The sequence below is a fragment of the Alternaria metachromatica genome, assembly GCF_023757995.1.
Source record: "Alternaria metachromatica strain BMP 0045 chromosome Unknown scaffold_8, whole genome shotgun sequence".
In the NCBI taxonomy this organism is placed as follows: Eukaryota; Fungi; Ascomycota; class Dothideomycetes; order Pleosporales; family Pleosporaceae; genus Alternaria; species Alternaria metachromatica.
The window spans coordinates 620,705-635,166 of record NW_026055499.1 but is presented as its reverse complement, the minus strand read 5'-3'; the positions used below and the strand labels follow the sequence as shown (position 1 = coordinate 635,166).

Below are 14,462 nucleotides of genomic sequence, written 5' to 3'. Positions count from 1 at the left end.
TCACAACTTGCTGTCGTTCTGCTTAAGTCGAATAAGTCCCTGATCAAGTTAGCATCGTTGAGTGTATGATTGAAGTGCGGAAGTCTTACCTCTTGTACGCAGGTCGCGATAAGGGTTCCATCTTTCGTGTACATCCTCTGGAAGACGAGTCCCCGACCATCGCCAGCCCAGGGAGTCTCTGTCTCGGTGAAGATCCACTCATCGGCCCTGAAGGTACGGGGGTTGTGGAAGTAAATGGTATGGTCCAGACTGACCATCATGCCAATCTCTGGCACGTCATCCGCAACCTTCTTTGGATCTTCCCCATTCTTGATGCGCTGTATGCGCTTGATGTCTGCATCGCTGACGGACTGGCGCTTCAACTCGGCATCGTCCATCTCCAGCAGTGTCTTGAGCACGTCTTCGCCGATGCTGGACTTAGCGGCACTCTTGCGTTGCGAGGAATAGCGCCAGAGCTTGTGGACGCGCGCGACGGTGCCGATGAAGTAGCTGTCGGACATGTAGGCGATGGCGGAGAGGTGGGCCTCGTGGCCTCCGGCGGGGGAGATGCGACCGCGTGCCTTCACCCATTGGCGGCACTTCTTGGTGTGAGGTTTGTCGGAGTCCTCTGGAGGGGGTTAGGCTGGGCTGTGACGCTTGACATGTGAAAGTACTCACCATTTTCGGTCGCCAGTCTCTGGCTCTGGAACGGACTGTGGCCGCTGGGATGCATCTCCGAGTCTGAGTCCTCCTCTGGCCCTGGCACGTCGGCCATTAGGACCACATGCTCGACCTTCTTCGCTCCTCCACTATTCTGGCGCACAAAACTCATAGTTGTCGTGAAGATGACCTTGCCCCGCTGGCGCGCCTGCACTGTTCTTGTTGCATACGACTTTCCTGATCGTACTCTTTCTACGTGGTATATGAGTGGTATCTCTGAGTTGCCAGCAAGCACAAAGTAGCAGTGCATAGAATGCACAGTGAACTCGGGGTCAACCGTCTTCTGGGCTGCAGCGAGCGTCTGGGCGATGGCAGCACCGCCGAAGATACCGCGCGCACCCGGGGGATGCCATAGTGGGCGCGTGTTGGTGAAGAGGTCAGGGTCGATGTCGGACAGTTGCGTCAGTTCGAGGACATTTTCGATTTCGGATTGCGACTGGTCAATGGGCGGCGGGCGGATGAGTGTCGCCATTGTGTCGGATTATGGATACTGGACAAGCAAGTAGTGAGGTCTAGCGATAGTTGGCCAGAAGAAGATAAGAAGAGAGCGTGCTCGTGATTACTTTACTTGACTCGGGCGCGTCCCGGCACACCTTCAGCTTCCTCGAGCCGAGGCATAACGCGCAAACCCACATGTCGCAGCAGGTACCACCACGCGCAAGGGGCAGCGACGAACGGCTGACTAAGGCGGCCAGTGAGGAAGGCACTGAGCGCCAAGAGGAAGGCGCGGCTGCTCTGGGGTAGGAACGTCATACTGGATGTGCGGTGGTGGCCTGCGTACCTGACTTGTTTGAAGCCAATGTGCGCTTCCAGGCACTCGACGACAGGGTCTATTCCAATCTGGGACTCCCTTTTGGCCATTCTTCACGCGCGCCTTCGCCCTCACCCCCTCGCATTGGCTCACGGCGCCTCGTATCTTTACTTTTAGCATGTCGCGGATTGCCACCGCATAGCCTAACAACATTCGCTCCACCTGACTGCGCCGCCGGAGGAAAGAGACACCATGGCCGAGACGAACCCGGAGTTGCAGGCCAAGCTGCAGGAGCTGGACCACGAACTCGAGGAGGGCGACATCACACAGAAGGGGTTGGTACTCTCCCGCATGCATATACACGGCTGCTACCGCTGGCTCTGTCGCATTGAACATTCGCATCCTCCCCCACGTGCGCTAACGAGTCGCACAGCTACGAAAAGCGCAAGACAGTCCTCCTCTCGCAGTATCTGGGGCCCGACTTCTCAGCGCAACTGCAGCATGACCTGCGCGGACAGAGCCCCGCCCAGAGCGAGGGCTCAGGCTCTCGCAGCGCATCCCTCGCCGCCCTCTCTGGGCCAAGCCCACAGCAGACCCAACAGACGCCGCACATCGAACTCCCACGACCCGACTCGTACCATGACAGTTCGCCGCAGGGCACCATGGGCTCGTCGATGCACTACCCCAGCTCCTCGACGAGCACCGCTGGCGGCAACTCGCAATACATGGCATACCCACCGAGCCAAGTAGGGCGCTTCCAGGAGAAGCAGTTGGGCCTGCGCACAACTTCACTGCAGCGCAATGCCTCGCAGCTGTCGCAAGGGAGCGAGACATTCATACCCCGACCCCAGACGCCCGAGTACACCTACTCTCGCGAACCCACGATGATGGGCAACTACGCTTTCAACCCGGATACCCAGCAAGGCTTCGAGAATGGCTATGGATCGCCTGGAGAGGCTAGCAGGAGGAGCACGATGCTGGACGTGAACCAGGGCTACTTCTCCGACTTCACAGGGCAGCAGATGCAGGACCAGCGCGACTCGTACGGTGGACCGAACCGCTACTCGACGGGCGACGCCTTCTCCCCGACCGCTGCGATACCACCGCCCATGATGAACCCGAGCGACCTGCCCGTGGGTGCTGCAGACACGATGATGCCACTAGAACCGCGAGACCTGCCCTTCGACGTATACGACCCTCACAACCACAACATCAAGATGTCCAAGTTTGACAACATCGGTGCTGTACTACGCTACCGCGCTCGTACACAGCCGAGGACTACTGCCTTCTGGGTGTTAGACGCGAAGGGCAAGGAGACGGCTTCCATCACTTGGGAGAAAGTCGCCAGTCGCGCCGAAAAGGTCGCTAAAGTTATTAGGGACAAGAGCAATCTGTATCGGGGCGATCGCGTGGCGCTGGTATACAGGGATACGGAGATCATCGAGTTTGTCGTGGCTTTGATGGGATGCTTCATCGCGGGCGTTGTAGCAGTTCCCATCAATAGCGTCGACGACTATCAGAAACTCATCCTCCTCTTGACCACAACCCAAGCACATCTCGCACTGACCACGGACAACAACCTCAAAGCCTTCCACCGTGACATCAGCCAGAATCGCCTCAAGTGGCCGAGTGGAGTCGAGTGGTGGAAGACGAACGAGTTTGGAAGTTACCACCCCAAGAAGCATGACGATACGCCCGCCTTGCAAGTGCCCGAGGTAGCATACATCGAGTTCTCGCGTGCGCCGACCGGCGACTTGCGTGGTGTTGTACTGAGCCACCGCACCATCATGCATCAGATGGCTTGCATCAGCGCCATGGTCAGCACCATACCCGCCAACAATCCGAATAGTCAGGATACTTTCAACGGCAACTTGAGGGATTCGTCTGGCAAGTTCGTTGCGCCAGTGCAGAACAGAGCACCAACTGAGGTTATCCTTTCTTACCTCGACCCTCGTGAAAGCGCTGGTCTCATCCTGAGTGTCCTATTTGCCGTCTATGGTGGTCACACTACCGTCTGGCTGGAAACGCCGACGATGGAGACACCTGGTCTATACGCACACCTTATCACCAAGTACAAGTCGAACATACTGATCGCCGACTACCCGGGCCTCAAGCGCGCCGCATACAATTATCAACAAGATCCCATGGCTACTCGTAATTTCAAGAAGAACACGGAACCCAATTTTGGTTCCGTGAAAATATGCTTGATTGATACACTCACTGTCGATTGCGAATTCCACGAGATTCTTGGAGATCGTTACTTCAGGCCCCTACGGAATCCCAGAGCACGAGAGCTGATTGCGCCTATGTTATGCTTGCCTGAACACGGTGGTATGATCATATCAGTACGCGATTGGCTAGGCGGCGAAGAGCGCATGGGATGTCCATTGAGCATAGTGTCAGAGGAATCCGATAACGAAGACGAGGTGGACGACAAAGCCGCGGCGGCCAATGGCTATTCTAGTCTTATCGGAGGAGGTACTACAAACAACACCAAGGAAAAGAAAAAGAAGAGCCCAACAGAATTGACCGAGATCTTGCTGGACAAGGAAGCATTGAAGTTGAACGAAGTTGTGGTTTTGGCCATAGGAGAGGAAGTGAGCAAGCGTGTGAATGAGCCCGGCACTATGAGAGTTGGCGCTTTTGGTTACCCGATACCCGATGCGACGCTGGCCGTCGTAGATCCAGAGACTAATCTTCTGTGCTCCCCTTACTCGATAGGAGAGATTTGGGTAGACTCGCCATCATTATCTGGAGGTTTCTGGCAGCTGCAAAAGCATACGGAAACCATATTCCACGCCCGGCCATATCGTTTCGTAGAGGGTAGCCCGACACCACAATTGCTCGAACTCGAATTCCTACGCACTGGATTGCTCGGATGCGTAGTGGAAGGCAAAATCTTCGTCTTGGGCCTGTACGAGGACCGTATCAGACAGCGTGTCGAATGGGTAGAGCATGGTCAGCTGGAGGCCGAACACCGATATTTCTTCGTGCAGCATCTTGTCACCAGCATTATGAAGGCGGTGCCCAAGATCTACGACTGGTATGTGCAATCGGATCCACGTGTGATCAAACTAATACAGTGTAGTTCATCTTTCGACTCGTACGTCAATGGCGAATACTTGCCTATCATCCTTATCGAAACACAAGCCGCATCAACTGCACCCACAAACCCAGGCGGGCCACCACAACAGCTTGACATTCCCTTCTTGGACTCATTATCTGAGCGATGCATGGAAGTGCTGTATCAAGAGCATCACCTACGCGTCTACTGTGTGATGATCACAGCACCAAACACGCTTCCCCGAGTCATTAAGAATGGTCGACGAGAGATTGGAAACATGCTTTGCCGAAGAGAGTTCGACAATGGCTCACTACCCTGTGTTCACGTCAAATTTGGTGTTGAGAGGTCGGTCCAGAACATCGCGCTAGGTGACGACCCTGCTGGCGGCATGTGGTCATACGAGGCATCGATGGCACGCCAGCAGTTCCTCATGCTGCAGGACAAGCAATACTCAGGAGTGGATCACAGAGAAGTCGTTATTGACGATAGAACGTCAACACCTCTCAATCAGTTCTCCAACATACACGACCTTATGCAGTGGCGTGTATCACGGCAAGCTGAGGAGCTCGCCTACTGCACTGTCGATGGCCGCGGCAAAGAGGGCAAAGGCGTCAACTGGAAGAAGTTCGACCAGAAGGTCGCAGGTGTCGCAATGTACCTGAAGAATAAGGTCAAGGTCCAGACTGGTGACCACCTCCTTCTGATGTACACGCATTCGGAAGACTTTGTCTATGCCGTCCATGCGTGCTTTGTTCTCGGAGCTGTATGCATTCCCATGGCACCAATTGACCAGAACAGGCTGAACGAAGATGCCCCTGCATTACTACACATCATTGCCGATTTCAAAGTTAAGGCTATCCTCGTCAACGCTGATGTTGACCACCTCATGAAGGTCAAGCAAGTATCGCAACACATCAAGCAGTCGGCAGTCATCCTCAAGATCAGCGTACCGAACATGTACAACACCACAAAACCACCTAAGCAGTCCAGTGGTTGCCGCGATCTTAAGCTGACGATACGACCCGCTTGGATACAATCCGGTTTCCCAGTTTTGGTATGGACGTACTGGACACCTGATCAACGACGCATAGCTGTGCAATTGGGCCACAGCCAAATCATGGCGTTGTGCAAGGTCCAGAAAGAGACTTGTCAAATGACGAGCACGAGACCGGTCCTCGGTTGTGTGCGCAGTACCATTGGACTTGGCTTCATACATACCTGTGTCATGGGCATCTTCCTTGCAGCGCCAACATATCTCGTGTCACCTGTCGACTTTGCGCAAAATCCGAACATCCTCTTCCAGACCTTGTCGAGATACAAGATCAAGGATGCATATGCGACAAGCCAAATGTTGGATCACGCTATCGCACGAGGTGCTGGAAAGAACATGGCTCTGCACGAGCTCAAGAACCTCATGATTGCGACTGACGGTCGGCCACGTGTCGATGTCTGTAAGTATTACGATTTCGATGATTATATGGTCACTAACATCTATCAGACCAACGTGTACGAGTACACTTCTCGCCAGCCAGTCTCGACCGGACAGCGATCAACACCGTCTACTCACACGTACTGAACCCCATGGTCGCATCGCGGTCATACATGTGCATTGAACCGATAGAGCTACATCTCGATGTCGGTGCCCTACGAAGAGGTCTCATCATGCCTGTCGACCCAGACACCGAACCCGGTGCTCTACTAGTCCAAGACTCCGGTATGGTACCTGTTAGTACACAGATATCGATCGTGAACCCGGAGACAAACCAGCTCTGCCTGGTCGGCGAGTATGGTGAGATCTGGGTTCAGTCCGAAGCGAATGCGCACAGCTTCTATGGTTCGAAAGAACGCCTGGACGCGGAACGCTTCAACGGCAGGACTGTCGACGGAGACCCTAACGTGCGATATGTCCGCACTGGAGATTTGGGCTTCTTACACAACGTCACACGTCCGATAGGCCCCAATGGTGCGCCAGTCGACATGCAAGTATTGTTCGTTCTAGGCAGCATTGGTGATACCTTTGAAGTCAATGGTCTCAATCACTTCTCGATGGACATTGAGCAGTCTGTGGAGCGCTGCCACCGGAATATTGTTCCTGGCGGATGGTACGTACCCTTCAAATATCTTCCCATTCTACACATACTGACTCTCTCCAGCGCTGTCTTCCAAGCAGGTGGCCTCGTGGTTATCGTCGTGGAGATCTTCCGTCGCAACTTCCTCGCCAGTATGGTGCCCGTCATCGTGAACGCCATTCTGAACGAACATCAACTCGTCATCGATATTGTATCTTTCGTACAAAAAGGCGATTTCCACCGATCCAGGCTCGGAGAGAAACAAAGAGGCAAGATTCTAGCTGGTTGGGTGACGAGGAAGATGCGCACAATCGCGCAATACAGTATCCGCGATCCAAACGGCTCAGACGCGCAGATGATCAGCGAAGAGCCTGGTGCAGGTCGCGCCAGTATGAGCGGAAGTATGCTGGGCATGGGCCGGATGGGACCAGCGAGTATGAAAGCAAGTTCCACTCGGGCACCCAGCTTGCTCGGCATGACAGCAACGATGAACAGCCTCTCGCTATCACAACAACAGCAACAGCTGTCAACAAGCCCCGGTATGACCCCACAACCAGGCCAACAATCTTCCGTCTACACACAAAGCATACCCGAAAACCCACAAGGCGGCCAGTACCAAGGTGTCGAACTCCACGACCCCAGCGACCGCACCCCAACAGACAACCGCATGTCCTTCCTCCCCAACCTACAAATACACGACGGCGGGGCAATGGACTATTCGCCCCTTGACCGAGCCGGACCTTTCCACGAAAACGCACACCAGCACCAGCCTGGAAACTACCAAAACGCATACCATCCCCAACAGCAACAATACGAGTCCAGTGGTAGTGGCCTAAGCGGCCAAGTCCCCGACGTCCTCCGCCCAGGACCCTCTGACGACGCAAACAACCCCGGAACATGGAACAACAGAGATTTCTACAGCGATAGCACGCCTTACTCTTCTTACGATAACACGTCACAAGATCCTAATATGCAACAACAGCAGAACCAGCAACAACAGACCTGGACAATGGATTCGCAGCACAGCCAAGGCTACAACGCCGGATACGGCGGCGCAGGCGGCGAAGAAGTCACGCGATACGTCAGCCACGGCTCGTATGACAGCAGAGCGGGTGGGAACGGCGGTGGAGGCGGTGGCTTGCGTGTTGCGAACCGTGATTCTACGGCTAGTGAGAGCGAAGATGATAGTTGGAGGAGGGATGTTCTTGCTCAGATGAATTTCGCTGGGGGGCCGGGGAATGCTGGGGGGAGTCATGCGCAGTAGATGGGTAGGAACAATGAATGAGTGTATGTGAGGTGTTGGGTTAGTATTGTGTTGGGTTTTTGTGATGTTCGATGATGAAGATGAATGATCTGGGCATTTGAAGCATCAGTCGAGCTATTGTATAGTGAAGATGTTGCGGTATGAAGTAACGAGTAACAAGCAACAGTCGAAGTCGACATTGGGGCTCCTTCAAGTATCCATCCACCTACATCGTCCCCTTCCATCCCCTTCCGTCCCCCCTCCCGTACGGACAATCTCATCACCACCATCATCTCCCACGCCCCAAAGTCAAGACGGTTATTCTCCATTCAACCCAGCTCCAGCCCAGTCCATTCCTACACCAACACCTCACACTCACCGACAACCCCACCGAGGCCGTCTGCAAAAAAGTCTTGGTCCTGCAGGACCTTCGTGTTTCACATTGAGCGCACGCCAACCTGCTTCTGACGAGAGGCTGTGGCGTCCCTGACGCCCACGAAGGAACACATTTGCTGTCATTTCGCTAGCGGTGTTTCAGGCACATGTCAAGCTTTTCCGACATGGGCAGTGGGCGGGAAACAGGTTCGCGGCGATGGGGACATGACATGACATGGCGCTGACTGCCAGCGTGAACATTAGGTTGGATTAGGTGGGTTCAATGAAAAGATGAAGCGGGGTTGGTATGTTCATGCGTTCTGGAAGCATCGAAATGTGGTAGGTGTTATCGGACCTTTTTTGTATGGAAATCTCTACAATGTAACTACTGTACCCGCCGCACGGAGTGGGATGTGTGGAATCTGAATAATGGGTTTGGTTCAATCGTCGGGTTGCGCGAAGACCCGAGTTCCATCGATCGTAGTTTTTCCCGGCTTTCCGAGTTTTCAGATTTTATTATCGGTCTTCATGCATGTGGTGGATTGGGAGTGGGGTGGGTGTTGTGGAATACGATAGTTCGGTACGCTTGTGAGAACGGTGGTTTGGAAAAAGTAAACGTGGCAACGAGTGTCGTGATCGGAGTGACGAGAAGTTTGAGGTATACCTATCTGTCTATGCGATCGTGTGTTTGTTGTCGTTTGTGTAGCATGTGTAGTAAAGGGCCGTATAGCGCACGCTTGCGGGTGTCTTGGGTATGCGATGAGATGAGATGAGACAAGACCGTGCAGCGGCTCGAGGGACAATCTTCAATCTGACTTTGTGATCGGCTGCCAGGTGGTTAGATCTAGGCTCTGTAGTCTACAATTTGCTTTTGGATTTTGGCTTTCTTGGTAGCTGGTGCCATGACGGCGTAGGACCGAATTTTGGGCACTCAGTATTGGAAAGCGAATGCGAAGTGTAGACGCTGTACGCACGTCTGAGGCGCGCAGCTACTGACGCAACTAGATACTTCGGCGCTTTGAGTGACTTGAAACAACGGAAAATGGTCGTCCTGAGTGTATGAAGAAGTTTTCCGGACTTCACCAAGCTGCGACAGCATTTTCCTCTCGTGTGTTGTGGGTATAGTACGGAGTTCATGCGCAGCCGAAGGATCGGACATGTGGGCGTTACGCCGTTTGACAGGCGCTATTGTTTGACAGGCGGCGGGGCAGCGCATTGCTCACGGCAGACGGGCGCAAAGAGGTCTGTTTCGACGTTATCGCGAGGTACCGTGAGCGATGACGGAAGGAGGCGTTTGTCCCGAAGCTATCGCATGTTTGAAACACGACAGAACGGAGGGGCAACAACACGGCGGGGCTCATGCAAGCAACACCAAGTCCGAGGTACCAAATGGCAGATTATCGCAGTAGAAGCAGTGTTCTGAGAATGGTACGACCGCAGTGTAAGATCATGTAGGGTTCTTGTGGCGATCATTAGGCCAATCTTTGGTTTTATTGCCTAGCACGACTGGGCAAACTTGAGTTCGCGGTCGAGGAGCGTGTTCCCGAGACCCGGGTAACCGATGTCTTGGTGTCTTGGTGTTTCAATCTTATCGCAAGACGGAAGGGTCTACCTGGTGTCACCCTGAATCGCATCAGGCACGGGAAGGCGCGAGTCGCTCGGGGTGAGAACTGTTGCAAGTCATTTCCGATAACAGCCTGCGGGCTTAGTGATTCATGGCAGGATTGCTGTCGCGCAGATGAGGTGAGTGCTGTGAAATTCAATGGAATGATGCGGTGATAGGGTTAGCATTGTCAATAATTAGGAGGAAGTGACGGCGGACCGTGTGGTCGGTCGAGTAAAAGCAGCCGCGGTATTGCACGTGTTTTCTTTGTTGTGGCGCAGTCTCGATGAGCGCATGGATTGCTGCCATCGCATGAACTTCACATGACAGCTGTTTATGAGACTCACCCGACAACCGAACCAACATGACAAGACGGAAGAACCCTCGCGTCTCAAACTCAGGGCCTCATCACACTGCTGCTCCGACACCGACTCGCACGCAGGGTTCTTCATCCTCCTCCGGTTCGCGCTCGCGCAATAGCACAGTGGAGATTTCATCAGGACAGCGCGTGGCGGCACCAAGGAACAATTTTGCCTCGGCGGCCTGACGGAAATGTTAAGATGCATGAGAGGCGTGCAAAAGCCGTTTTACCAATACCGATGGGTATGATTTTCCCCAGGTTGTTGATGAGGTTGACTCGCTTGTTGTTCTGTTTTGGGGCGGCTACTTTAGGCGCCGGAGTTCTGGAGCCGCACAAGTCTTGGGAGGGACCTTGCTTTGGCTCCCGTATTGGCAGAAATAGATTGGACGGCTGATTGTGATTTATGGGAGCGGGTGTGGCGGACATGGGATGGTGGTGAAGAGATGGGAGAGGTGAGATGGGATTGAGGTGGTGTCTCTGGTGTCTCTGGTATCTCTGGTGCTGTCTGGGGCGAATGGAGGTCAGCTGATCAGCTATCAGGCGTAAACTATTCACCATCCCGTCGCACAGCACACGGGACTCGGCATCGTCTAGACTCAGGTCCCACCGTCAGGCACTCGGCCATTCCCGTTGGCGGTGGACAGACGGTGAGCTGAGGCTTGGTTTCATGGCGCATCCAGGCACGCCAATGTGAGTGGCCGGCTTCCTTCGTGTCGTTTCAGCGCCTAGACTGTCCGGGCGCAGCGGAGCCAATCATCCGCCTGTTCCGATTCCCAACCCCTGCCACGCCCTCACCAACCCTCCCATGTTGCGAACTTCATATCCACTGTTTCCCTCGCTCCCCCTCTGACCTCACGCTCGCCGTCCCTTGTCGTGTCGTTTCCATACCTTCGTTTCTCGTCCAACTGTTGCTCACTCGCTACGGCAACATTGAACACCCGCCTACATTCGCTTCTCACGCTGTCTTCGAGCCGGTTTCTAGTCCCCTATTTCCCGTCTTCAGCCCCTAGTGAAGACAAAGTCTATTGACGTCGCTTTCAATTTCCTCGGCCCTATTCGCCTTCACCGTCGCTACTATCGCTATCGATACTGCACATCGCAATCGCCGCCTCACGCTTCTGTCGACTAATTCCACCGGACTGGACCGCGTCTCGTCTTCAACACCACCCCATTCACCACCTCGACGTGCAGCGCACTGTCGGTTCTCTCAACCTTTGTGCCTACACACCGGCTCCTTCACGACACATTGTGATGTATTCACGGTGACCACGACCCAACCTCGCCCCACACTGTCAACATCTGCCGCTTCGTTAAGCGCGCGTGGGATATAGGTCCATTGACAACGACGTCGCGCCATTGCTCCTGCTTCAAGACCTACCGTCACCGAAAATAGCACCTGGTAGTGCGCAACACAATTCACCGATCGCATCGCATCACACAGCCTCGCACACCCGAGAACCTGCAGCTAGCAACCCTCGTGAGCACCGACTCGCGAGCGACCTGTACTACTCAACAACCGAACACAATACCCGAGACATGTCTCTCACAAGATATATCCTCCGCCTCCGTGGCGCCCAACCGACCGCGCCAATGACCAAGCGCCACTTTCTCTCAGACTGGGACGCCGCTGAGTTCGATGATCTCAAATACTCGTACGGTCTGGAGGGTGTCGACCAAGTCGGCAACTACATGTGGGTCGACACCTTCCTGTACCTGCTAATAGGCATCTCCGGCATCCTCCTTCTCCTGCGGATATCAAACATGTGGTGGAAACACAGCCGTCATCTGAGCGCCATGGGAAACCCAAAGCAAAAGTACTGGGAAGTCAACCGGACAGGCTGGTGGCCGTGGCTCAACCGCCATGTCCTGATGGCACCCCTATGGAAGAAGAAGCACAACGCTCAGTTTCAGATCAGCAGCGCCATCGACAACGGAACGCTGCCTGGCAGATGGCACACCATCATGTTGGTCATCTACGTAGCCCTGAACGTCGCCTGGTGTGTGGCTCTCCCCTACAAGGTGCTTGACCACAAGGAGACCCTCGCCGCGCTCCGTGGTCGCTCAGGAACACTCGCCGCCCTCAACCTCATCCCCACCGTTCTCTTCGCCCTCCGCAACAACCCACTCATCACCCTCCTCCAAGTCTCGTACGATGACTTCAACCTGTTCCATCGCTGGGCTGCGCGAATCACCATTGCGGAAGCCATCGTTCACACTGCTGCCTGGTTGTACAACACCAAGCTCGCAGCAGGATGGCCTGCCGTTACAGCTGCTCTCCACACTGAGGGCTCGTACGGCTGGGGTATGGTCGGAACCGTTGCCTTTACCTTCCTTGGTATCCAGGCATGGTCGCCATTCCGCCACGCTTTCTACGAGACCTTCCTCAACATTCACCGTGTCTGCGTCATCGCTGCGCTTCTCGGTCTCTACAAGCATCTGGAGCTGCACAGTCTCCCGCAAGTCCCCTGGATGCACCTGGTCTTCTTCTTCTGGGCTGCCGAGTGGGCCTGCCGATGGGCTTCAATCCTCTACTACGGCATCGGCCTCAGGCAAAGATCGTCAATCACTGTCGAGGCCATGCCCGGAGAGGCTGTTCGCCTGACCATCAACATGGTCCGCGAGTGGACTCCTCGCCCAGGATGCCACGTGCACATGTGGATGCCAGCCCTTTCCCTTTGGTCGTCGCATCCCTTCTCTGTCGCGTGGGCTGCAACACTCACCCCAGATTCCAAGGAGATGACACTGCCCATGCTCGAAGGCGATGTCCTTGCGATGCACGGCCGTCCCCAAAAGTCAAAGCAAATCAGCTTGGTCTGCCGTGCGCGTACTGGACTTACCCGTCACATGTACGAGAAGGCCTGCAAGAGCCCCAACGAGCAGTTCACCACCTTCGGCTTCATCGAGGGTCCATATGGCGGCCACCACAGCCTCGATTCCTACGGAACCGCAGTACTATTTGCTGGCGGTGTAGGCATCACTCACCAAGTCATGTACCTGAAGCACCTCGTCAACGGCTACAACAACGGAACCACCGCAACACAAAGAATAGTCCTGATCTGGACAGTCCCCACATCCGACTGCCTGGAGTGGGTACGGCCCTGGATGGACGAGGTCCTCCGCATGAAGGGTCGCAAGCAATGTCTCCGCATCAAGCTCTTCATCTCAAGACCCAAGGGTCGCGTTGAGAGCAGCAGTGAGACAGTCAAGATGTACAGTGGTCGTCCGCAACACGCAGCCTTGATCGAAGAAGAGGTCAAGAACCGTGTCGGTGCTATGGCTGTCACAGTGTGCGCGTCGGGCGGTATGGCGGATGGCGTAAGACATGCGGTTCGACCGTTTCTTACGCAAGGTAGCGTTGATTTCATTGAGGAGGCCTTCACATACTAAGAGGCCTCGGTCAATGTACGATACTGTTGGCAACGTTACGCTTAACAAATTCCTTGTTCATCGCCTACTATCGCACCGCATCGTGCACGACGCTTATGCTCGACCACCTTGGGCAAACCACACCCGGGTTCATTGTACATCATCTCTCTCGTCTACTACCCAGTCGAGACCTCACATAACTATACCAAAACATTACCTTTCTTATTATCCGCATTGTTCACTTCTTTGTAAATACCTCCTACTTAATGCTTTACTTCTTGTCCAATATGTCACCGTCTCATACTTGTCATGTCTCTCCTTGAATCTCTGATCGGCGTTTTATGAGCGATGCATTTGTTAGCGTGTCTGGGTCTTTGTAGATATTCAGCGTAGCTTTGTGTATAACAGTAGCATATCATCTACCAAAAGTTCGTCCTTTCTCCTTATTATCTTCATCCGCTCACACACTGCAACTACTGATCTCCTTGGTGTTTACTGATCGGGAACAAGGGTAGATCTCTAAGCCTCAGGTGTTGATCAGGGTACTGATCCAGACCTTCTCTCATCACCTCTAAGCCCACTCAAGTCGTCACTCCCCCCACTTCCTTTGTTCGGACGTCCACGTAATCGCGGTCCTACGTTCTCGATATGTGGCTTAGCTGGCCCAGGGGTACACCGCCGACCTATCCGTGCACGCCAATGATTGGCCGACACCACGTGAAGTGGACCCTCGGCCAACTCAATACACAGTGCATCCCCACATTGGCGCCGAAAAGTGGCGGTGACGACACTGTGGCTGATTCACTGCAGTCACGACTTGCACCGTGTTGTGTCATGGGTGTGTATAAATAAGAAGGTGCTACTTCGGCGGGGATCGTGCTTGTCCAAACAGTGTGACGTTGTCGAGAACTTTACCTTCAACTTTAAATAA

At 54.3% G+C, this 14,462-nt stretch overlaps 3 protein-coding genes across 3 annotated transcripts; 2 read left to right on the top strand and 1 right to left on the bottom strand.

The window, feature by feature from the left end:
• On the bottom strand, nt 1–1,171 carry J4E83_004653 (uncharacterized protein; the record flags this gene model as incomplete). Its single annotated transcript, XM_049331580.1, has 3 exons — nt 1–39; nt 90–607; nt 658–1,171. The coding sequence occupies 3 exons, from the start codon at nt 1,169–1,171 to the stop codon at nt 1–3; spliced, it is 1,071 nt and encodes a 356-aa protein (XP_049189354.1).
• Nucleotides 1,172–1,702: 531 nt separating this feature from the next.
• Nucleotides 1,703–7,847, top strand: J4E83_004652 (uncharacterized protein; the record flags this gene model as incomplete). Its single annotated transcript, XM_049331579.1, has 5 exons — nt 1,703–1,785; nt 1,884–4,493; nt 4,539–5,965; nt 6,013–6,616; nt 6,668–7,847. 5 exons carry the CDS (start codon nt 1,703–1,705, stop codon nt 7,845–7,847), a joined length of 5,904 nt encoding a protein of 1,967 aa, XP_049189353.1.
• A 3,854-nt stretch (nt 7,848–11,701) lies between these two features.
• On the top strand, nt 11,702–13,552 carry J4E83_004651 (uncharacterized protein; the record flags this gene model as incomplete). Its single annotated transcript, XM_049331578.1, has 1 exon — nt 11,702–13,552. One exon carries the CDS (start codon nt 11,702–11,704, stop codon nt 13,550–13,552), a length of 1,851 nt encoding a protein of 616 aa, XP_049189352.1.
• Between the last annotated feature and the right edge of the window lie 910 nt (nt 13,553–14,462).